Raw genomic sequence first — 25,133 nt, 5'->3', positions numbered from 1 at the left:
TGCCAGGATATTAGCAGGAGAGAGAGAATGAAAACGTGCCTTATAAACTAAACCTTGAGGGGCTGGGGATGTGGCTCAAGCGGTAGCGCGCTCGTCTGGCGTGCGTGCGGCCCGGGTTCGATCCTCAGCACCACATACAAAGATGTTGTGTCCGCCAATAACTAAAAAATAAATATTAAAAAAAAATTAAAAAAAAAAACAAAACTAAACCTTGACTCACAAATTTCCCAATGTCACTTGGAGATTTGTGACCAAACCTTGGCAGATGTGCAGTATACATGTGCCCGCAGGAGATGCGGTGATCATGGTCAGACTAGGGGCATTTTGCCTGGGTCTCTGGGTCTCATGGGGCCCCTGTGCACAGTGCTTTATAAAGTACTTTTCCCTCAGTTCTCTCCTGTGAAACTGATCCTCTCGTTGGGGTCAGAGGAGAAAAACAGCCAGCCATGAGAGTGCAGCACCAAGTTGCCAGGTTGGGGTTTGAGTCACACCTTCTGACTCCGAGCCCAGCCACCCCTCTTCTATGCTCTAGGCCCGTTACTCCCATGAGCCTCTTCAGCACAGCACCTCTTCCCTGGGGTCCTTAGGGATGGGACCTGACCCCTATTTCCTTTATGACGCTCCCATGCTCTGTGTGGGTCTTCATAACCTCCCAGAGAACTCTCTGGTAAATTTCTCTGCTTTAACAGTAACAGCAGCAGAAGTGGCCACTTGTTGAGGGCTTGCTCTCTGGTGAACATGCTTCTGTTTTCATTAACTGTCCTATTGAACCCTCAGAAGAATCCTATGCATTTGAAACCCCATAATGAGTATGTTGTTGCTGAATTATAAACAAATATTCCAATTTTGCAGATGAGATTTTAAAAAGCTCAAAGGAACTTGTCTAGAGAGACACAGTAGCAGAGTCAAGACTTAAACCCTAACCCTAAGTGCTTAATCACTGTTCCAAACTCCCTAATTTATCTGGTAAACTGACTCTCTGCTTTGAGGGTTGACTTTCTTTCTTTTTTTTTTTTTAAGAGAGAGAGAGAATTTTTTTAAATATTTACTTTATTTATTTATTTTTTTAGTTTTCGGCAGACACAACATCTTTGTTTGTATGTGGTGCTGAGGATCGAACCCGGGCCGCACGCATGCCAGGCGGGTGCGCTACTGCTTGAGCCACATCCCCAGCCCGAGGGTTGACTTTCTAAAGGGAGCCACCTCAGACCTAGAGGGGCCATCCACTTCTACCTGCTGGCCTCTAGGTTGCACTGACCATAGCCATCCTATTCCCAAATCCTAGGGACCCTAGAGAAGGTGGCCTGTCCACCCCACTCAGAGCTAGCCCGTCTTTAGGTCTGTGCGACCTCTCCACGGGCAGCTCCCAGAGGCCCCACGATGGGCCAGGAATGGACCCCCTGTCCCAATTCCCCTATCTCCATCCCCTCCCTCCTGAGAAGCTGGTGGAACCCAGAACTTTGACCCTGCCCTGTGGCCCTGGCAGTGACTCAGGTTTTATGAGGGGCAGAGATGAAAGGGGCTGAGGCCCAGGGAAGCCTGCCTTGGCTCCAGGACCACTGGTGGCTCTGTCACCATCTAGGGCAGGGCCTGGGGGCCTGGACAGCCTCATGGATGGGGAAGGGGGAAGCTTAAATGCATTCCCAGTCCTTTCCCCAGGCCAGGGCTTCCTGAGAACAGGACACACCAATACACCCAAAGTCCTGGCTCTCAGCACTCCACTGAGGCCCTCACCCCTCCCTGTCCTGATTATGGAGTGCCTTTCTTCTCCTGGCACCCCTGTCCCCAGGACTCCCGGACATGGAGCTTCCCCTCCTTCACTGGGCCCTCCCAGAGTCCCTGGCCTCTCCATTTCTGAATAACCACCACCACCACCACCTGCCGTTCCCCGAGCCTCCCTGTTCCCAATGGGGGACAGTGAGCCTGGCCAGCACTGCTTCTAATGCGTGCTTTCCTTCGCTCATCACTCACGCAGTGCTAATGGTATCAGGCGATGAGCCAGCTTTCACACACACGTGGTACCCAGGAGCCCAGGGGCAAAGAATCCGACATTCAGAAGGTCCCACAGACTTCAGCAAAGCCACAGGAGTCAGGCTCAAAGGAAGCTGCTGGTAATCAGCTCAGGGACTGTCCATGACCTCCTGGCAATCAGAATTCCATGCCCTCTACAGCCCAGCCCAACCCCAGGCCAACACCCCTGACCATCACTCATTCCACAAGCGTGTGTTCACTGGCTTCTCCTTGCATACTTCTAGGGACACAGAGGTCACCACTTAACAGATCACCTGTCCTATCCCTGGACCATCATGACTGCAGGAATGTTTTTCACACTCTTCTGGAATCTTCCTGCCTATAGTTCCCCGCTTTTGTTCTGGCTCTGGAGACACACCCCACCAACCCAGCTGCCTCTCCTGGGCAAGCAAAGCACAAGTGCCCATTTCCAGAGCTTTCTCTTCTCCAGGGCCCCAGACCAGAAGTGGATTTGTTGGCAGGGTGACCTGTAACCTCCAAATAAGGCTGCAGGGTTGGGAAGGGAGAGGCCAAGGAGGGGGGGGAGTAGGGGGAGTGTGGGAAAAGCCTTGTCTAACCCAACAAGTCCTGGGTTCTCCCCGCTTACCTGTGAGTCACCCCCAAACTAGGCCAAACCAGTCCACAGGCCCACATGCTGGCAAACACATGCCGCGTCATACGGAGTCACAGAGACCCACAGAGTCACTCAGCACAAAAATATACACAGACACCTCCCGAGACAAACAGCCAGACACCCCCAACCACAAGCACAGCCACTCACGGAGAAACAGTCAGCAACACCCCACAGACACACCAGTCACACAGTCACATGAGATCGTAGTGCCCATGTGTGTGTATACACTCCCAAAACACATGTTCAGCTCACAGCCTCCAGCCCTCCTGCCCTTGCAGTTCACCCGCACCCAAACATGGGCACACACGCACCCAGACACACCTCACACATTCCCCCTGCAGCCCCGGGCACGCCCTCACATCTGCCAATCCTGGAATAGAGCACCCTCCACAGAAAGTGGACTTAGAGGGACGAAGTCCCTGGAGGTCACCTTCCAAAGTGGGCCTTGGCTTCCCACCCGAGCCTGAGTCCAAAGAACTGGGGAGGGGCAGAGAGAGCCTGGCACCCCAGCTCACTCCCTGGCTCTTTCCCTCCTCCTCCCCAAGGCCAGCTCCTGCCACCCTCCTTCCCTGTCTGCAGGACCCTCCTTGCAAGGGGCACCCAGGCAATTCCTCAGGTCACTCTGGGCCCCCCACCCCATCTTCTCCTTCTAGGCTTAGGACCAAGTGCACTGGCCCCTGCCCAGAGGATTGGGCATCCCTGGCTCAGCCTCTGCAGGCCCAATGCTGCCAAAGTCACCCCAGAGGATGGCAGAAAACCCTAGGTTCCAGCAGCATCTGTGCTGCATCCTGCGCTGAGGCCCATTCATTTGGTACCCTGAGTGTGACCTGCCCCTGCTCCCCCCTCCCCACTCCAATTCTGCCTTCCTCTCCTCCCCTTGTCCCACAGGCTACAGACAGGAGCAGGGGGAGCACGCGGCTGGAGGTGCAGAAACCCCATTCATTCTGGCTCCCTCCCTGTCCAGCTGGCTCTGGGCAAGGGTCTCAGCCTTGCTGAGCCTTGGTACCCACCAGAACTAGGGGTGTGGGATTACTCCCCACTTCATGGGACTGTTGTAAAGATTAAATAAACTTGTGCTTAGAAAACAAACCATAAATGGCGTGAGCAACACCATCTGTAGAAGGTCTTCAGAGCCCTGCCTGAGGCCCAGTTCCCTCCTGGGGTTCCCAGGGAGGCCCCATGCTCATCTCTTCTTGAGGGATTCACAATCCCCTCTCTGAACCACAGGGTAAATTGAGAAGAGTCATTTTAACACAGATAAAAACTAAGTCATGGGAACCTCAGTGCCTGCTCCTGTGACCTGGGGATGCAGCCAGGTGGGGTAATTACTGCTGCCACGGAGGGGTTATTAATAAGCATCCCTGCTATTTTGGCAACCCAGCGCTCTGGAGTTCAAAGCATGTGCCTGTAACCACCCTCCTCCTTCCTCATCTTGGCTACCCAATCTACTCAACAGCTCAAGGCCCAGAGAGTTTAAGCAACTTGCCCCAGGACACCCAGCACCTTGACTGGCTGCGTGTTTCCAGGCTGGGTCTGTGACCTCTTGAACAGAACTGGAGAGTGGTGGGTGTTGCTGAGAAGGGGACCCCCCCAACCGGCCCATCCTCTCCATGATGGGATTTCCCCATCCTGGGTGGGAGGAGAGCAGTGGGGTCCCAGAGGTAGCCTGTGGGACAAGGGAAGGAGAGAACGGCTGAATCGGAGTGGGGAGCGGGGAGCAGGGGCAGGTCACACTCGGTACCAAATGAATGGGCCTCGAGCTGGAGAAAAACAAGGACAAGCCAGAGAGACCCGAGAGAGGGCAGCCAGGCCAGGCCCCCGCCCACTAGCACGCCTCGTGGGACCCGGCCTCTACTCACCGGCTGTGCGGGGACCCAGGTTTTCCGCCAGGCTGGAGCTCCTGCCGCTGAGCCGTGCTCCCCTGAAGCGGCGGGGCTCTCAGCCGGGGCTCCTGGGGCGGGCCAGCCCGGCACCCCGTGATGGGGCGGGGCCCCTGGGGAGGCTCCTTCCAGCCCCTGGATTCCTCAGGGCCGCAGGGGCGGGGAGCTGGTTGGGCCGGTTCCTCTCCCTCCTCCCTAGGTGCCTGCCTGCACCCCTGCAGGGTGACAGTGATGTGGTAGCGGGTCCTCCTGGCAGAGGGACGCGTGTGTGGGGCCTGGGCTGGCTCTGATTGCGCCGGCCTTGGGGTGTCGGGCTCGCCCTTTGCCCCTTCTGCAGTGGCGAGGGATGCGGGGCGGGGCGCCAGGGGCGTGTCTTCCAGGTCGCCGGGCGGCTCCCGTCTCGGCCGGACCTCCGAGGCTGTGCAAGGGGCTTGCGGGTAGGTGCAGCCCAGGGATCCCTGTCCCTGATGTGGAGGAGCAGGCCCCGGGTGTGAGGGGGGCCTGGCCCCCATGGGCCCCTCTGAGGCCGCGGCCAGCGCCAGGCTCTCAGACCCCAGGGGGGCACAGCGGGCCAGGTCAGAGGCGCTGCCCACAGCTGGCCTCTGTAAGCGCCCCAAGTGCTGAGCGGTTCTCCCAGAGATGCGTCCTCGCTTCCGAATCCAGAAACCACCATGGCTGTGAACCCGAAGATCCCATTCTGAATGGCTCTGGGCTTGGACCTGGCAGAAAGCAGAGGCAGAGACTTAATGAGGGCATCTCCCCTGCCCTCCAGGCGTCCCTGGGTCTCCCTGGCTGTTGTCATTGGCACAAGGGAACCAAGCAGGGCTCTGACACCAAGCTGTCAGGTCACTAGAGCTGAGCAAAGGGGCAGGGCTCTGGAGAGGCCCTTAAGCATTTAACATGTTCCTACCTTATGGGAGGAAAGTGACACCCAGAGAGGACATGACTAGGGTCACACAGCAAAGAAATCTCAGGCACCACTTTGCCTCCCAGGAGCTGGGGCACTGGGCCTCGCCATGCCTTCCAAAGCCTCAGTGCTGCCTTACTTGCCTTCCCAGCAGCCTCCGGCCTCCGGCCCTTTGGCACATGCTAACCTTGGGATTAGGGGTTTCGTGGGCTTGCCTGCCTCAGTGCCCGTGGCCTCTGCCTGCTCTTGGCTACCAGAAGCCTGAGCCACTTCCCTTTTATCCTCCCAGCCTAAAATTCCCACAACACACCTGGGAAGAGGTACCTGGGCATAAGATAAACCAAAGACATGATGGGGAAAGGAAGAGGGTTCCTTTGAAGCTGGAACAATCACCTGGCCTCTGTCTGCTCTTCCCTAGTCCTGCTTTGAGATGGGAATGAGGGGAGAGAGCTCAGGATTCCAGACCCATGTGGACACCGGCCCCCAAATTACCAGTTTTCAAGGATGGGCTTGTGTCCTTGGTAATAAAGGAACAAATCTGGGGTCAAAATTCCTCCTAGCAGGGGCCCTTGGTCTCAATTGCTTTAATTACTCAGCTATGAAATAGATGCAGCCGTAGCGCCCCAAGGACTGGACACTTCGGGAGAGCAGAGCAGAACGGTGTGAAGGCCTGGGTGGAGGTATCCTGGGCCTGAAGCCCAGCTCTGCTACTCACTAGCTAGTTTCCCCGTGCGTAATATGGATGTGATATTAACAGCATCTTCCTCCTGGGAGTGCTGTGCAGATTGTGCGAGATAATCCGTGCAGAGCACCTCACATAATGAGTGCTCATTTAAACACTAGTAATTACTCATGGTACTGAGGACCAAAGAGAGCCCTGTGGCTGCTTGAGCCACCTCCAGAGGAGGCTGCCTCTGTTCCTCCAAGAACACTGGTCATGTCCAGTTCATGACTTGGGTCCCCTTTGCAGAGGGGACTCTGGCCAGAAGGGTAAGCCACAGGCCCAGTGTCACTTCTAGGTGACTATGCCAGGAAATAAGGAAAAAGAGGAGCTAAAGATATGCAGAAGTCAAAGAGCTGGGAGAAGGGGGTTCTGGAAACAGGATCTGTCTTTCCATGCCTCTCCATTATAAGGACCCCATTATTAGGAAGCACATGTATCCTGAGCATCCAGGCCCGTTTAGGATTTTCACATCCATTACATCATTTCTCCCCAAAGTCCTGAGACAGACATCATTGTACCCATTTTGCTGATAGGGATATGGAAGTTTAGAGGACAGAAAGAATCTGCCCAGGGTCACACAGTGAATCAGTGGTAGAGGAAGTACTGGAACTCCAGTTGTCTGACTTGTAAGTCAGGGTTCTCAGCACCTGCCCAGCCCTCCCCAAGCTTCTGTCCCCTTCCTCCCTCCCCTATGGGTCCTCTCCTACCTTAAGGCTGACATCGCTGGTGCTGCCCTGGCCCTGGGCCAGGTCAGGGCAGCTCTGGCCACCCCAGGGCCTAGGAAGGAAGCACAGGGGAAAGGAATGGAACAGCCTCTCCCGTCCCAACACCATCACCTCTGGCCTGGGCCCAGCCCTCTTCCCCACCATCTCTCAGAGCCCACAACCTGCTAGGATGAGCCCTCAAACGTCTCAACCTCCCTGGCTCTCTCCCCCAGAGGCAGAGAAAGGGATAGCTTGGGCTGGGATCAAAATGAAGCTTGGGCCTGTGTCAGGGCCAGGATGAAGAGAGAGATCAGAGCCCAGATGACCCCAAAGTTCCACCTTTGCTGAGGTCCTTGTGTGCCAGGCTGGGCTCTAGGTTTTGTGTCTGCATAATCACCTTTGAACCTCACAATAATCCTAACTGGTGGATGCTTAGGAGGTGCTCTCATTTTTCAGACAAGGAAATTGGGGCCCAGAAAGGCAAAGTGACTTGCTTGGAGCCACACAACTAGTCTGATGTGGAGTTAGGCCACCAGGTTTATCCCACTCCTAGTGTTGGTTGGACATTACCACACGAAGGGGGACAATATGGGGAAGTGCTTTTGTCCTTCCAGACCCCCTCTCCGGGTAATCTGCAGGATCAGAGGCTTGAGCCTCAGTTCAGGGTCCCATTCTCACGGCTGAGAAGAACTGAGTATAAGTGTACACGTGGCATGTGTCATCACGCTGGCCCTGCAGCCCATCCCCTGCCCTGCTCAGTCCTGACTCACCTGCATCCCAAGCCAGCCTCCTCTCCATGGGGAGAAGCAGAGGGAGGCCTGCCCGAGACTATAGGGCAGGTTTCTGCCAGAGAGAGTAAAGGGGGAGGGTGTGTCTTCCAGGTGGGCAGGGCAGTAGCCAGGTGTGGGCACCTCAGGGCACTCAGGCTTCCAGGCATAGGGTGGCTGGGCCCGCCTCTCCTCTCTAGGGTGAGAGTACAGTACAAGCCCCTCCCCTTATTCTGCCCCACCACGCCCTTACCCCTCCTGGGGCAGGCCAGAGACAGCTGTGTCATGATAAGATCAGAACAAATTGCCCAGTAACTGCATAGACACACAAACACCCTGTGCCTGACAGCACACCCTACGCTCCTCGCGGATATGGACCTGTAAGCTACTAGGGCTCTCTTGGATTTCCAGTATTGGCCCAGCCATTGCGCTCAGCAATGGTGTTTTCCTTCCACTCAGACAGCTACCACGAATGGGCTCAGAAAGGTGAATAGACTTGCTCAAAGTCACCTGGCCAGTGACACCCAGAGTTTGGAGGCTGGGCCCCCTGGTGCCAATCCGGCAGTCTCTGCAACACCAGAACTTCAGGACAGACTTGAGCTCTAGAGTCTGGCTGCTGAAGTATGTATCCCAGCTCCACCACTTCCCAACTGTGTGACTTTAGGCAAGTGACTTCACCTCTCTGACCCTCCATTTCCGGATTCGAATCACAGGGAATGCCTGCTTTATAGACCTGCCATGAGGATTACACTGAGCAATCCAGGTAAAGTATGAAGCAAGTGACGGATAAAGGTTTATTGTTATTACAATCTAAAGCTATCTCCAGGTGCAGGAATGACAGGGGAAAACCTGTTGGAGTGTCTAAGGGCAAATGCCACAAACCTGTCAAGACTCATGACAAAGAAACTCAAAGAACAGGAACATTGGCCAGTGATGTGAGAATCAAAATCCACAGCGGCAGGAGGAACTGAACATTTGCCTTTAAACTATCTCTGGGGAGGAAATCCTGTGCAGATGCCCACCTGGCTTAGGAAATTGTCAGTTGTTTTAAGGTTTTAAAGGAGTCCGGGGGGGGGGGGGGGGGGCTGGGATTGTAGCTCAGTGGTGGAGCATTTGCCTGGCATGTGTGAGGCACTGGATTCAACTCTCAGCACCACATATTAAAAAAAAAAAAAAAAAAAACAGGGATGTTCCACATTCACAGATCCCCAACTGTGGCACATCCACACATATGTCTGTATGCTCTGAGACGTTCATACACGCTTATTTGAACACTCATTACACTTACACACACACACACACACACACACACACACACACACACACCTGCCTGGGGTGCCCCGGCAGGACTTTCTCCATCTTCCCTCACCTATCCCGGAATCGGGCCTCCTCTGAGGTCTCCTTCCCCCTGCGCTCCCTTCGGACCCCTAGTCCAGCCAGCAGGCGGGCCAAGTGGGCTCCCAGGCCCCCGCGCCGCTCGGTCATGGCGGGGCCAAGCCGGGGAACTGGACAGTGGGGCGCTCAGCAGCACCCGGATCCACTGCCTGGGTGGAGAAACGCCTCCGGTCCGCCCCCCTTAGCAAACAGCCGCTCGGCCCGCCCCGGGCGGGGACCTGACTGAGGTGCTGTCCATGCCCTGGGGCAGGGGGTGACCTCTGCCCAACCCCCGGGACTCTGGCTGTGCGCCCCCCCACGCGCAGCCCCTGCTCTCTGCCGGGTCCGCACTGTTTCTTCAGGCCTCCCGAGGCGCCAGGGGCAGAGGCGGTGTGCGCACTGGAGGGGCTGGACCTGCACCAGGTGGGACAGGGAAGAGGAACCTGCGGTGAACAGGGGCCGGGAGGCGCGGCTGAGCAAGGGGCACCCCAAGGCGGGACCGGCGTGGGGCGGGGCGGGGCCGGGTCGGAAAGGGCGGGGCCTTGTCGAGTGGGCGGGGCCTAACCAGGGAGCTTGCCGGCCCGTTTAGGGCCAAGGGTGCGAAGAGGTGGCTTAGACTCCGGACCTGCTCTACTGGTGGGGCCGAAGCCCACCTGCCGTGGCCCCTCCGTGGTGGGTATCCTGCGAAAGCACTCTCCCTTTCGGTCCTGGAGCTGCTTGTGACACAGCGCGGACCTCCCTCCGCACCGCGGCGGGAAAGCCACTCCGAAACCCACGACAGGGGCCGCGACTGGCGCCCTCTGCCGGAAGTCGACCAGAGAACCCGTCTGTGAAAATTTGTCTTTAATAATAGCCTTAGCTTATGGTGGCTATAAACTGGGTCTACTGCCTCCTAGCCTGTGCCCTTCCACACTTGACTCTGCCTGTCTGACTCACAAGGTGAGGAACACTTTGCACAGTTGACAGGATCCCCGGGGACCGCAGGGGAGAAAGGCTATCAAGAGGGCCCCAATTCCCCAGGCTCTCTTTGATAGTTCTTCTGGCCTGCAGCCCTACCACGCGTCCACTCCTTCCCTGAACTCGCCTCTCGCTTTGCCTTTGCCCTCTGTGGTGACTGGTCCTGGTACAGAGGGGACATCAAGTTTTGGGTCATGCGTGGATAGTGATGCCAAGCTTGGTGGTGCACGCCTGTAATCTCAGAAGCTCAGGAGAGGCAGGAGAATTGGGAGTTCAAAGCCAGCCTCAGATATTTAATGAGGCCCTAAACTACTCAGAGAGGCCCTGTCTCTAAATAAAATACAAAATAGGGCTTGGATGTGGCTCAGTGGTTAAGCGTCCCTGGATTCGATTCCCAGTACCACTCTACCCCATGACCGCCCTCCCCAAAAAAGGTGGACAGTGATATCTTGGAGGAACAGGGAGTGCCAACTGAGAGGACATGGTGGTTGAGTAGAGCTGTGAGATTGAAAGGTGGTTGGAAGCAGCAAAGGAACATCTGGGCAGGTGCTGGAAAAGCTGTTTGGAAAGGATGGCAAAGTGCCCCTTGCTGGGCAGGCAGCATGGTCTGCACCTGGCAGAGTCCTGGAGGGCTGGACTGTCCATCGGTGAGTTGAGATGGAGGGCTTGGTTCCATCTAGGTCATAGACCACGAATGGAACCAAACCTAGCACGAGGTAGATGTCTTCAGGAACCCAGCCTCTTTGCAGTTGTGTCCCCTGACCTGCTCCCAGGTGAGATATGAGATGTAAGATCTGGTGAATACATGGCGACTTCCCCGGCCACTGGAGAAATTCAGGAGGCCCCAACTCGTCACTGAGAAAATCCTTTAATTGCTTTGCCCCTGACTATTTCCCAGGGCCATCCTGGTGCCACCACTCAGGCTGGCTACCCTGGCTTTCCCTGGGATGCTGAGGACACCTTGACTTTGTCCATGTCTCAGGTCATTCGTCTGCTTCTCTGATGGCACCATTACAAGATCTAGTGCTCCCTGGTGCCAATGGGCAAGGCAGGAGGAGAGAGAGGCCAGGGGCAAGTGGGTGTGAGAGAGGTTGCAGGGCTGGGGCTTGTGTAGCCGATGGTGCAGCTTCAGATGAATGTGCTGGGCGGAGCGACTTGGGCAGACACTGCATTGGAAAGGCGGGGCTCTGGAGTGCCAGCGCAGGTGGGTCTTGAGGTTGCTGGAACTGCTGAAGCGCTTGTGGCACATCTGATGGGAATGGCACCGGCATCAGCCCTGACCTTGGGCTGGCTCAGGATGTCTCTCCTCCTCCCCATCTTGAAAACACCCGTTTCTACCTGGCTCCCTGTCAATGCAGGGTTGGAAGACTTCCCTGGTGATTTCTCCCTGGAACCCACAGTATCTGGCACATTAGAGTCAGGCAGAAGGGGGTTGGTGTTCTTCTTTACTTCCCGTGACTCTTCTCTAGCCTTCCTATCGGTATTGGTAACATATGACTAGTAGCTCCTAACCTCATAGTTAGGGGAGCTTGAATGAGTTAATCATATAGAACCCTGTGCGTGAGGCTGCAGCGTCAGTGGATGTAATTAACATTTACTGGGGGCTGAACATGCCAGAAATTGGTCTCACAGAGTCTTCTGGAGGAGTGTAGTTACACTTCTAGGGAAGTGTAACTAGGTACTAACACAACTAATGAGAAAGCAAAGGTTCAGAAGAGTGAAGCCCCTATCCAAAAGTCACACAGCAAATTGGAGGAGGAGCTAGGATTTGAACATAAGTAATCTGATCCTGTAGCCTAGACTCATAGGCTCTTCTCCGCCCCTGTAAAAGGAGGAGAGAATTCCTGCTCTCTGACCTCACAAGGGATGGGGTCACACTTGAAGGAGGGACCTACATTGATCAACAACCCTGGGAAGTGGGTAACGGGATGCATTCTCCAGGACCCAAACTTGACTTTTCTCCCTTCACAGACATACATCTCAACTCCCTCCTCCAATTTCATTCATTCCAAGATGACAGGGCTCAGACTCATCCTGCCTTAGCTCCCTTCCCTAGTCCCAATGCCCCACTTCCTTTCTTGTCTCTCTTTTTTTTTTCAGGGGGACTGAAGAATGGAGGCCCAGGTGCCACCCTCCAGGGCCTAGCATTGCTCACCAGGCTACAGGAGTACAGGGGAGGGGAAGAGGGTCTCACCGCACACTCGTGGGGTCGCTCCCCAGTATGCACCAGGTAGTGCTTCTGCAGGTGGGCGAGCTGAGTGAAGCTCTTCTGGCACAGGACACACTGGAATGGACGCTCCCCGGTGTGCACACGCAGGTGGACCTGAGCCAGGGGTGGGATGATGCTGCCCAGAGCCCCCAGCATGACCTGGGGTCCTCTCCAGATCTCTTCCCACATCCCCACAGGACCCCTTGTTGGCATCCAGTACTCTCCATCCCCTTGCCTCCCCATCACCTCCCTCAGAGCCTGTCAATCACTCCCAGATATTCCCACTGCCCTGCAAGGGAGATGGCAGGGAAAAGGAGGTCAAGTAAAGAGTAGCCCAGGTGTCTTGGAGCCCTGCTGCTCAGGTATGATCCACAGACCAGTGGCATCAGTACTGCCTTGGGAGCATGTAAAATGCAGATTCCCAGCTCCTCCCCCCACCAGCTGTGCTGAGTCAAAAATCTCAAAATCTGCGGGCCTGGGAATCCACAGGCTTACCAGCTCTCCAGGTGAATTGAGGCTGGTTAAAGTTTAAGAACTCCTGCCCTAGAGGATCCAGCAGGGCTGTTCCCCAATAACCACTACTTTCCTCAACTCCAGTGGATGCCAATCTGGGTTTTTTAACAGAGATAGGGCCATGTGCGCCCCCTGCTGGAAGGTACAGATAATGAGCACCCCCTTGAAAAATGTTGACTGTCAGGTCTGTGGTATAGACTCACCCAAATCTACCCATCCTTCATCTGACCTGCGATAAATAAACAGTCTTAACTGGAAGTCCAGAAAAAAATGGTTGTCCAGGAAAGGGCTTTGCATTAGGTGTTGAGAGACTGATATCAAAGCTAACCCCCGCATTGTGGTACAGTAACTTTGGAAAACCCTGCTCACGGAGCCTCATTTTCCCTTGTTAACAGAGGCAGACTTCGAGGGCCAGCAGGACTGGGTCGACCATTTTATGCTGTGTCTCCACCTGGACAGATGAACAGTTCCAAGGTCACATGGACCTAGAGGCTGCCCAGGAGTGCCTTCCAGCTTTCAGGTCCTTGATTTTAGAACCCAGGAGATTTCTAGAATCCTCCCTGAGAGACGTTAAGGGGAGGTTAAGGGGCATGGGAGGGTTGAAGGGGCAGCAGAGCCCAGGAGACAGATACCTTGAGGTTGGAGAGCTGCCCGAACCTCTTGCCGCACACATTACACTCATACAGGATTTTGCCGTTCTCTTTCTTCAGCGGGTAGGACAGCCCTGCGGTGCCTTCCCTGGAGCCCAGAGGGGTCCGTTTTGCTGGAGCTGCCACACCAGCACTCCCCATCCCCAGGGAGGAGGTTTGGGCAGCTCCTGGGTCTCGATCCTTAGCCTGGGAGGGCAGGGTTTGGCCAGAGGCTTGGAGGGCCCCAGGGTACAGAAGCAAGGTCTCCCGCTGGGGACTGTAGTGCCCAGGATCATTGACTGTCCTCAACAAGCAGGATGTAGCCACGGTGGAGTAGGACGTGTCTTGGGACAACATGAAGAGATGGGGACATTGGACAGAAGGTAGGGCCCCGTAGGTGAACAGGTAAGGTGGAGGCAGGAGCAGAGGGTACCCAGGATAGAAGGGGTGGAGGCTGAGTAGGAGCTCCTTGGAGATGGGAGTGAGAGGAGGGCAGGGGCAGAAAACTGAGGGGCCAGGACTCGTTCCATTCAGCCAGAGGGTCGGGGAGGAGCTGTTGTGAGGAGGAAAGAATGGCCCCTGGCCAGTTCTTTCTGGCTGGTTGCCCATCTCATTCCTGCTCAGGTGGTACTTGGCTGCAAGTTTCTCATCATCGGTGGAGATGGCATGCAGCCCCAGTGGCGGGTGCCCTGAGCAGAAAAGAGAAGACTGTGAAGCCCCACAGCCTGGAGTAAACGTCTGTCCCACATCAGACCTGCCCAGTCCAGGGCTGGAATAGAACTCCCGCTGGGTGGAGCCCCCTGGGCAAGGCACCTCTCCCTTCCCCAGGTATTGCACTTGCCAATGAAAGCTGCTCGCATTCCTGTTGACAATTTCAGGGAGAGAAAACAGTTCAAGAAGCCTGACAGATATCCAGGGTAAGAAGTCAAGTGTGCAGTTGGATCAGCTGGTTTGTGGTTGAAAGGAGAGGGCCTAGCTGGAGACAGAACTTGGGATGCCAAGGGCTCAGATGAGATCACATAGGGTAATGCCAGATCTGTGTCCAAAGTGGCATTAAATTGACATTAAAATAAAATTTAATAAAATATTCAGTTCTTCACTTGTACTGGCCACACTTATTTTTATTTTATTATATTAATTAATTTTGTAAATAAATAAATTAACTGGAACTTGAACCCAGGGGTGCTTTGCCACTGAGCCACATCCCCAGCTCCCCCTGCCCTTTTGTTTTTAAATTTCAAGAGAGAGTCTCATTAAATTTCTTAGGATCTTGCTAATTTGCTGAGGCTGGCCTCAAATTTGCAATCCTCCTGCCTCAGCCTCTCAAGTCACTGGGATTACCGGCATGTGCCACTGTGCCTGGCTGTACTAGTCACACTTAAAGTGCACAGTGGGTTGTACTATTGAGTGGCATAGACATAGACTAGGCCCGCTGTCATGAGGAGTCCTATCAAAAAATGCTATTCTACATGAGAACAGGAGAGGGAAAGAGAGGAAAGAGAGGATGGGGAAGACAAGAGAAGAAGGGAAGAGGAGATGAAAGGAAGAGGAGAGGAGAGAAGGGGAGGACTCTAGATATGAAAATATTTAGGAGGTAAGTAGAACAGCTAGCAAGGGAAACCGAGATACAATAGGTTAAGAAAAAGGCACAGAGGGATAAAAAGTAAAATGTTCGGGCTGTAGATAGAGCTCAGTGGTCGAGCACTTGCTGAGGCCCTGGATTTCCCCAGTGTGGAAAAGAAAAGAGTAAAAGACTAAAAAGAAAAGAATAGTTAAAGTGGATTCTCCAGTTGGATCCTCACTTATTCACTCAGTGGGCTTGGCTGTGCTGTCTGTCTCTGCTTTGTGCTGGGATCCCAGAAATAAAGGGCACAGAAGGAGAGTCCTTGCCCTCTGGGAGGTCTTAGTCACATAAGGAAAGGATGTATTATCACAAACCGAGAATGTAGGCAAAAATGAGATCAGCTTTTATGAATGAAGAAACAGGTCTCAGGGATGTGCACAAAGCCACGGAACTAGAAAGGGCAGAAACATGACCCTAAGCTCTGTCTCCCAGCCCAGGGTTCTTATCTTATAATTGACTTCTCTAGTTCAAACTCTAGGCAGACAAAGCTCTTCCCCCATGACTTCAGCGACACCAGCTCAGTACACCCCTCTGGCTCAGGTATCACCACCTGGGAAGTCCCTGCAGCTGCAGTCAGACCCACAGGCCAAAACATGGAAGTGTGCCTGAGGCTCTGTCCTTACCAGTAACCAGAGTCCCCTCCCCTCCCTTGCCCCACCCAACCATCCCCCAAGGTGTAGCCCAGCGGAGTCACTGACTCACTCTGGCTCCAGGAGTCCTCTAAGACCCTGAAGGGCTGTGCTTAGGGATGCTGTCTGCAGGGCACACAGATACAGGCCCTGGTGGCAGGCCAGCAGGGCAGATCCAGCTGGTGCCAGCGGCAAGGGACACATCCAGCTGGCAGAGGACAGGCCTCAAGCATCCACTGTGCCTAGAAGTGGCCCGAAGTTCAAGACCTGGAGGGCAAGGGGCTCTGAGACTGGTGGCTGGGACTTGGGGGTCTCTTGGGTGGTCCCACCTCTAGTTTGGTTTCTGAAGAAGCTAAGACCTGCCACCCCATATATCTGTCATTCAAATTGTACCCCTTTCTTCATCCAAAGGACTTTCTCACCCCCTGCAAGACTGTCCTCCCCTCCCCCACCACCCATCTGTTCTCCCTCCCCGCCCCCTATACCTGACCACCCTGGTCCCTGGTGTATTTCAGATCATCTACTCTTTGTTTTAAATAGAACCAAGGTGAACTTGGGGAAAATTCTCATCCAAGACTGTAAGCACTACAGTATGGCCCTGAGCCCTCTCCCACTAAAGCCCAAGGCCATAGTCATATCAGCCAAGCATTCTGCATAACCTTTCTCCTTTTTATTGCCACAGGAGGGTCTGGGTCCCTATGGCATGGACACAGGGTCTTGAAACTTCAAGGGCATATCCCCATGATGTGCCTAGAGGAGGGGACACTCAGGACCAAGGAGGCATTCAGATATCTGCACTTCTTCCTAATGTCACCTCCTTTTATCAGCAGACTGTCCTCAGAGAAGGCTGGGACCCCATCCTACCCGATGGCCTTGGCAGATCTAAAAGTCAGCCAGGAGACTGGGAACTTCCTTTCCCCGCAGGGTCCTGGTCTTGTGGCAACAACCCAGTTGTGCAGCTGATTTTCCCCTCATGCCCCACCCCCCTACCTACTGGGAAGACAGGTGAGTCAAGGTGAGCCAGAAAGGTACTCCAGGAAGGTGCCTGGGTTCTAGGACTGGCTCTTCCACCAACATGCCTTGTGACCATGAGCAGATCACTTTCCCTCCTGGTCTCAGTTTCCCTATCTTCAAAATGGTTGGCCTGGTTGATGTGTAAGGGTTGGTGCCCACATTTAGAAGCCAGTGATGCTCTCCTGGTAGGTGCAGAAATGGCATTAAGTGCAGATTAACCAATGAGAAGTGAGAAGCAGAGGTGGCTTGAGAAAAGAGAGGGAGATCCTCATGGAGGTTCCTAGGAACATTTGGATTCCTCAGGGCCACGGAGAATGGAGGCGCCACCTCTTTCCATGGAGAAAGGGCAGGGCTGGGGATGCAGCTCAGTTGGTAGAGTGCTTGCTTCGCCCACGCACAGGCCCTGGGTTCAATCCCCACAAAAAGGCGGGGGGGGGGGGGGGCGGTCCCCTCCATCCAATTTCACCCAGATGGCTTTCCTGGGCAGCGGCGGAAACCTCAGGGTCCTGTCACCCAAACTGCAGTGTGCAGATCCCTCAGCGGACAGGAAACCTGAGAGAGGGAGTCCAGGTCCTCAGGAACCCCTGGCCGCCTGGAGGGAAGAGGCCCTATGCACAGCCAGGGTCCTCTTCAAGGCCAGAGCTCCCCTCGAAGGCCCCCAAGACTGCTTCCTCCCTCAAGTCCAAATGCCTCTCAGATCCTAAAGCCCTCCCTCCAGCGTCTCAGCCCTCCAAAACCCCTTTTCCTTTGCCTCTTTCCCGACTCCTCCCCAACCTGCCTCAGGTTTCAAAACAGGTACAGATACCTGGCCAGGCAGTCATCTTCTGGGGCTGGGGAGGGAAGAGGTGGGCAGGCAGGCTGCTGCCGTGGCTGAGGCCCCAGCAGATGTGAGAGAGGACAGGAAGATGCTACATTTGAAGTTGCCTCAAAGAGGAAGAGGGGGGCAGGAAGGCCTGGGGGCCTGGGAGACCTAATAAGGGGGATCCTCCCCAAGCTGTACCTCCCAGTGGTGACTCTACAGGATGACTCCGTGGGATTTGGAATGCAGCGAATTGAGCTACTGGCATTTCAGTGTGAGCGTGTAGTGGGTGCTAGAGGTGCTAGCTCTGTTCTCAGAGAAACTGGATGGCTGAGAAGAAGGACAGACCAGGGCTCAAAGGCAGAGGTTGGGGTCCTTCTGGAGATGAAGGCCAAGCTGAGACAGGAGCAGGCAGTGATGACCACAAGGGAAGGTAGTGATGGTGACAGGCAGGGTCAGGAACAGGCAGAGACAAGAATAGGCAACATAGAAGGATACAGGCTGAGATGGAGAATGGGGCAGGCAATGAGCTCACAGAAAAGAGGCCCAGGACACAACAACCATGTCTTCCCACACCAAACACATTGTCCCCCTGCCAAAAATAAATAAATAAATAAAATGTCCCATCTCATCCTGGGAAATTCTACTCTCAAATCCAGATAGAAAACTGAGGCCCCAAGAGGGCAAGAGATAATTCAAGGACACAGCAAAATGGGTATAAGACAAACCAGGCTTGAGGATTTACATCTATAACCCCAGCAACCCGGGAGACTGAGGCAGGAGGATCTTAAGTTCAAGGCTGGCCTTGGCAACTTGGGCTAGGGATGTATTCAGTGGTAAGAGCACCTCTGGGGTCACACACACACACACACATACACACGAACACACACACATAAATCAGGCCAGGAAGTAGCTATATAGATCCATAATTTCATTAATCTTGTGAGCATGAGAAGGTATGTCACACCTTGAGCATCACCCAAGTTCCAAGTCTGGCCCAAATTGACAGTCCCAACAAGTCCCATCAAACTGCACCTCAGCTGTGCCACACAGGTGGCCTGGAACAGGGATAGTTCAGACTCTGCCATGGTCAAGGGGCACATGGTTCTCTGCCAACTCAGCCCTAGGGCTTGTACTCACCTCCACCATGGCCTCTGTCACTGTCACGGTCATTTGCCCACAAACTGACCCCTGTGTGTCTGTGAACATCTCAAGGACAGGAACCATTATCGCCTCATTTTTGTTTCCTGTGTAGACTTTGCCAGGATTTTTTGGATAAACAGTCTGGACCTTCCCTGCAACAGGAGTCTTCAGGGAGACAGAAGGAACCTCCCACTATAAAAGCCACAATGGCCAGATGCCTAATTCCAACCCTCTCCCCCAGCACATAATGCAGGCACACAGCCAGGTGCACCACCCATATTGTGGATCAAAAGCCACTGGCCCTTAGGTGCCAGGTAAGGGGAGACTCCACTTCCAGGCTTCCAGGGAACATTTGTTTTTCAGGGCAGAGGAGAAAGAAGGGAGTTCAGAGGAGCTGCCAAGCCCTGCTGGGCTGGTCCTGGGCTGGGGTCCGGGCTGCTCTCAGCCTGCCTTGATCCATCCAGCTCCAAAACCCAGGCTCTCCAGCCTTCCCAGAACTTCTCCAGAATCTTAAAAATGAATCCCTTTTCTGCTTAAATCCTCTGGAAATGGCTTCTATATGCTTACAACCAAGAACACCACATCCTATATGCCTAAAATAGAGGATGAAGAAACATGGTGCAGGCTAGAATACCCCAAGGATCACAGATGTAAAGGTAGCAACCTTTACAAGCAGTTTACTTACTATGTGCCTGGCACTGTGCTAGGGGCTTCAGAAGCTTTATCTCATTTAATCTTCATGATAAGCCTGTGTGATTGGTTTTATCATTCCCACGATCAACAGAAAACTCAGTGAGAGTAAGGAACTCACCCAGAGTCACACAGCAAGCAGCCAAGAACTCTAGTGCCAAACCTCAGACTCTACCTTTCTTGGTAATGCCAGCTCCCTCCACTACCACACCCACCCCATCACTTCTGAGCTTCATACTCCCTCTTCTGACTTGCAGTTGCTGTGCCTAGGCAGCCCCCTCTGGTCTTTCCCACCCCAACTCCTCAGCCCTCTTGCTATCCTTCCAATTACTAATCTGACAGTCCTGCATGCAGTCTGGGCTCACCAAAACTCCATGCCCCAAAGCTAGAGCCCTCCCCGACTCGCAGGCCTCTAGCCAGCCTCCACTACAGCCTTGCAGAGGAGTAAGGGCCCACCTGTGTACTGAAGAAGACCCCACCCACATTGCCAAGAAGACCTACACACACCTTTGATTTCCATCTGCCAGTTCCACTTGAGCCTGGCATCACAGTCTGCCCCCAACTCTCACCAAAGTCGGTGTAGCCTGTTGGTCTCCAATCCTGAGTCCCCTGGCGTGGTAAGAAGTGTCCTGGAGTGGGGCTGAGGACAGTCTCTGAGGTTCCCACTCAAAAAGAGCCTCTGACCTACCAAGCCCAATTTTGTTCCCATCTCCAGATCCCTGCCTGATCCTCCATCTCTTTGGCCTCCAGGCCCTGTGAGGTCACAGGCCTAACTGTAATGTCACCTTGTCCAGGAAGAAGCACAGGGGTAGGACTGTGACCTTCTAACCCAGGAGACTGAACAGATGCCTTGATTCAGATGAAAGACTCAGGCCTGAAATGACCTCAGTGACCCGGGGAGGATTGGGGGTGCTCGTGGAAGGGAGGGAGAGTGAGCCAGGGCTGGAGGGTGTGGGGTCCCGGGCTCCTGGTGCTCACTACCCATTGACTTTTTTCTTTCTTCTGTTAATTACAAAAGGATACATACTAGCAGTGAACTTTTCACAACAAAGAATATGCAAGCAAAAAAGTAGAAGCTCTCCCTGCTCCACACTTACCAGTGGTCAGTGTGTGCTGTTCAATGTTTATCCTTCCAGACATTTTTTTCTGTGAATCAACAAACAGGTAAATGGATTTGTGTGTGTGTGTGTGTCTGCCCACACACAGTACTGTGATTAAACCCAACACCTCACACATGCTAGGCAATTGCTCTACCACTGAGCTACACTCTCAGCTCTTTTTTTATTTTTATTTTGAGACAGGGTCTCACTAAATTGCCTAGGCTGGCCTAAAATTTGTAATCCTCCTGTCTCAGCCTCTCAAGTAGCTGGGATTAAAGGTATGTACCACTATGCTCCACAGGTAGGTGGATTTTTTTTTAAATATATAATCAATTTATTTATTTTTTTTAAGAGAGAGAGAGAGAGAGAGAATTTTTTATTTTTCAGTTCTCGGCGGACACAACATCCTTGTTGGTATGTGGTGCTGAGGATCAAACCCGGGCCGCACGCATGCCAGGCGAGCGCGCTACCGCTTGAGCCACATCCCCAGCCCCGTAGATGTATTTTTAAAGTTTTGTTTTTATACAAACATGGGGTTATATAACATATATTATTCTGCTGCTTTTTCTATCCAATAATGGCCACCATTCATATTGGGCACATACATATTTACCTCCTGCTTTTTCTTTCTTTCTTTTTTTTTTAAAGAAAGAGATAGAGGGGGGAGAGAGAGAGAGAGAGAGTTTTTTAATATTTATTTTTTAGTTATTGGCGGACACAACATCTTTGTTTGTATGTGGTGCTGAGGATCCAACCTGGGCCGCAGGCATGCCAGGCGAGCGCGATACCGCTTGAGCCACATCCCCAGCCCTCCTGCTTTTTCTTGTCTGGGTGGTATTCCACAGCAAGGACATACATGCTCTGTGGCAATTCTGCTGTGATCAGAAGTGGACTCCCATTTTTCTCTTTTGCACACAAGCCTGGACATGACCTCCTACCGAGTCCATGTGCACAGTGGTTAAGAATATTAGTTCTTTTTTTATTTTTTTTATAAATATTTTTAGCTGTACATGGACATGATGTCTTTATTTTTTATTATTTAATGTGGTGCTGAGAATCAAACCCAGTGCCCACACATGCTAGGCAAGTGCTCTACCACTGAGCCACAACTCCAGTCCCAATATTAGCTCTTTAGACAGGCATCCCAGTGGTGGCGCATGCCTGTAATCCCAGCAGCTAAGAGACTGAGGCACAAGGATCACGAATGATTTCAAAGCCAGCCTCAGCAAAAGTGAGATGCTAAGCAACTCAGTGAGACCCTGTGTCTAAATAAAATACAAAATAGGGCTGGGGATGTGGCTCAGTGGTTGAGTGCCCCTGAGTTCAATCTCCAGTACCAAAAAAAAAAAAAAAAAAAGAATATTAGCTTTGCTAGATTAATCCTAGCTGGGTGGCCTCAGCAAGTCACTTAACCTCTCTGGCTTCTTCCTTGTTTGTCAATATCTGCCTCACAGAGTCTTTACAGGATTCCTTGATTAATTAATGAAAAGCCCTTAGGATATTGCCTGGCCCAAAACAGGTACTCGATACAAGTGGGTAGCTTAATATTTTATATCACTCTTTGCCTAATGATGCAAATTTCTGCAAGACATCCTCCTAAAAGTGTTAAATGGGGATGGGTATTCCAGGACCACTTTGGAAGATCAGAATTTGGGCAGCACTTGAGAAACATTCTGTTTTATTGCTTTATTCATTAACGCCTCTTTGGTTAGGGACCATCGCCCTCAAGCAATGCCAGCCCGCCACCCTCCATCCTATGCAATACCATGATAATTGCTCACAGCATTAGAACCATGTGCCAGCAACTGGGCAAAGAACTCAACCTGCTTTGCTTCATTCCATTAGCGCAGTGACCCTGAAGGCAAGAAAACTGATTCTTGAGTTGGGCACAGTGGCGCAACCTGTAACCCCACTGTCTGAGGAGGCTGAGGTAGGAAGATTGCAAGTTTGAGGCCAGCCTCAGCAACTTATCAAGATCCTTAGCAACTTAGCAAGACCATGTCTCAAAAAAATAAATAGGACTGGGGATGTGACTTAGTGACAGAAGTCCCCTGGGTTCAAATCCCAGTGCAAGAACAAAAAAAGAAAAAAAGAAAGAAAACTGATTCTCAGAGAAGAAGAGTAACTTGCTCAAGATCATAGGACCCAAAACTAGAATACACAGAAAGAGAATAGAAAGGGCCAGAGGTGAAAGGAAGAAGGGGCGGTGGGGATCAAAGGGCATGAAGTTGCAGTTAGGTAGGATGATAATTCTGGAGATTAGTGGCCATCATGAAGACTATTGTTGAGAGTATTGTGGGGTATACTGGAAATTTGCTGAGAGTAGATTTGCACCACACACATATGAAAGGTAACTATGTGAAAGGATGGGTATGTTAATTGCTTCACTACAGTAATGCTTCACTACACACACACACACACACACACACACACACAAAGCATTTTGTTGTATGCTTTAAACGTCTACATTTTTTTTTAATCACAAGACCAAAGTTGAGGTTGCAGAGTTCCAAAGGAAAAGGAGAGAGAAAGGAAGAGCTGCGGGCCCTAACCAGGCATGGTACGCGGCCTATGATCTCAGTGATTTAGGAAGCTGGGGCAGGAGGATTGCAAGTTCAAAGTCAGACTCAGCAACTTAGTGAGGCCCTAAGCAACTCAGTGAGACCCTGTCTCAAAATTAAAAAAATAAAATGGGTCGGGTGTGGAGCTCAGTGGTTCAACCCCTGGGTTCAATTCTCAATACCAGAAAGAAGGAAAAAAAGAAGAAGGGCTGGGGATGCGGCTCCAGCGGTAGCGCGCTCGCCTGGCATGCATGTGGCCCGGGTTCGATCCTCAGCACCACATACAAACAGAGATATTGTGTCCTCTGAAAACTAAAAAATAAATATTAAAAAAAAGAAGAAGAAGAAGAAGAAGAAGAAGACGTCTTGCTGGATGTTGCTGAAATCGAAAGTGGTGCAAACAGGCCTCTCGCTATCAGGGTAGGGTCTGGGGAGCAGAGTAGAGGCCAGGTAGAGGCTTGCTAAGAGAGGGAGGCAATGGAACCGCAGCCAAAGCCCACTTCCTCCCTGAAAAACCTCAAAAACTTCAACCCATGACCACGGTTGCCTCCAGCCTTGAGGCCAGCGGATAAATTCCAGACCAGATCAGCACAGGTCCCCAAGAACTTTGCCACATGGATACTTTTGAAAGGCACCAGGTAAAGGACTCTGGGTCAGAAGAGAGTCTGGGGCCACAGCCGGCTCAAAGTGGGATGGGACTCTGAGGACAGGGCTGAGGGTTGAGCTGAGGTGCTCTCCACTCCTGTGCTCTGTGGTTGACACCTCCCTCCCTCTGCCTGACACCCTCTTGCTTATCTCCGGACAGCCCAGCTGTCAGTCTGTCAGAAGTTTCCAGTAGGGCCTCTTCACACACTGAGGGTGGGGAGATCTTGAGATAGGCAGTACCATCTCACTGTACCCACTGTGACCTTTCAGTCCTTCTATGGACAAAATTGCAGATATGACTTCAAGTGACATCTGAGAGCACTTTACCCAGCCTCTTAACTCAATCATTCCAAGAAGACAGAAGACAAGAAGAGGACACACCACAGGGATTCAAACCCAAGACAGCTAATATACTCTTCATCACTAGGCTTCACTGCCGGGATGTCCTTTCCAATCTGGCATGAAACAGGAAAAAGTGATCTACCTATGTATCTGCCACTATGTACAACTGCATACAGAATATTCTGCAGCCAGGAAAAAGCAGGAGACAATTTTATTCATTGCTTCCTATTGGCCAAACTGCTTTACAGTCATCTCATTTATTATTTCTCAGTATCTTCTAAGGTGGTGCACACCTGTAATCCCAGCTACTTGGGAGGCTGAGGCAGTAGGATCACAAGGCTAGCCTCAGCAACTTCACAAGACACTGTCTCAAAATTAGAAATGAAAGGGCTGGGAATGTAGCTCAGTGGGAGAGCACCCTCTGTTAAATCCTCAATACCAAAAAAATAAAAAATACAATGTAATACTATATCATACCTACTAGAATGGCTATAGTTAAACAAACGAATAAACACAAAAAATAGGGGAAAACGTGTTGGTGAGAATTTGGAGAGTTTGAAACATTTGTAGGTTGCTGATGGGAATTCAAAATGGTATAGTGGCTGTAGAAATTAGACCAGCAATTCTTCAAAAGTTAAGCAGAGCCAGGTGCAGTGGCACAACCAGTAATCCCAGCAGCTAAGGAGGCTGAGACAGGAGGATGGCGAGTTCAAAGCCAGCCTCAGCAACAGTGAGGTGCTAAGCAACTGAGTGAGATCCTGTCTCTAAATAAAATACAAAAAATAGGGACTGGGGCTGGGGCTCAGCAGTAGCACACTTGCCTGGCATGTGTGAGGCACTGGGTTCAATTCTCAGCACCATATATAAATAAATAAAGGTCTATCAACAACTAAAAAAAAAAATAATACTTAAAAAACAGGGCTGGGGATGTGGCTCAATAGTTGAGTGCTCCTGAATTCAATCCCTGGTACTATGCCTCCCTGCAAAGAAAAAAGTTAAGTGAGGGCTGGGGTAGAGCGCTTGCCTAGCACATGTGAGGCACTGGGTTTGATCCTTGGCACCACATAAAAATAAATAAAATAAAGGTATTGTGTTCATTTACAACTGAAAAAAAAAAGAAAGTTAAAAAAAAAAGTTAAGCAGAGAGTTTCCATATGACCCAACAATTCTACTCTGAGCATTGAAAACATATGTTCATACAAAAACACGCACACAAATGTCCCTGAGGAACATTAGCTATAATACCAAAAAAAGTGGAAACAAGTCAAACACCCATCA

General features: G+C 52.2%; 2 protein-coding genes across 2 annotated transcripts; both read right to left on the bottom strand.

Annotated features, from left to right (window-relative positions):
* Positions 1-4,499: 4,499 nt before the first annotated feature.
* LOC308655574 (uncharacterized protein) lies at positions 4,500-9,111 on the bottom strand (the record flags this gene model as incomplete). The annotated part of the gene is made up of 3 exons (XM_081305631.1): positions 4,500-5,243; positions 6,863-6,932; positions 8,996-9,111. 3 exons carry the CDS (start codon positions 9,109-9,111, stop codon positions 4,500-4,502), a joined length of 930 nt encoding a protein of 309 aa, XP_081161757.1.
* Positions 9,112-10,884: 1,773 nt separating this feature from the next.
* Positions 10,885-15,566, bottom strand: ZNF683 (zinc finger protein 683; the record flags this gene model as incomplete). Its single annotated transcript, XM_081305630.1, is given in 5 exon segments — positions 10,885-10,935; positions 10,937-11,206; positions 12,152-12,280; positions 13,312-13,997; positions 14,150-15,566. Coding segments are annotated over 5 exon segments (1,155 nt in total). The 5' UTR covers positions 14,169-15,566.
* Positions 15,567-25,133: the final 9,567 nt, after the last annotated feature.

This window comes from Spermophilus citellus (genome assembly GCF_964194105.1).
Source record: "Spermophilus citellus genome assembly, chromosome: 9".
NCBI classification, from domain to species: Eukaryota; Metazoa; Chordata; class Mammalia; order Rodentia; family Sciuridae; genus Spermophilus; species Spermophilus citellus.
The sequence above is the reverse complement of the archived record's forward strand: the minus strand, read 5'-3'. Positions and strand labels throughout refer to the sequence as shown.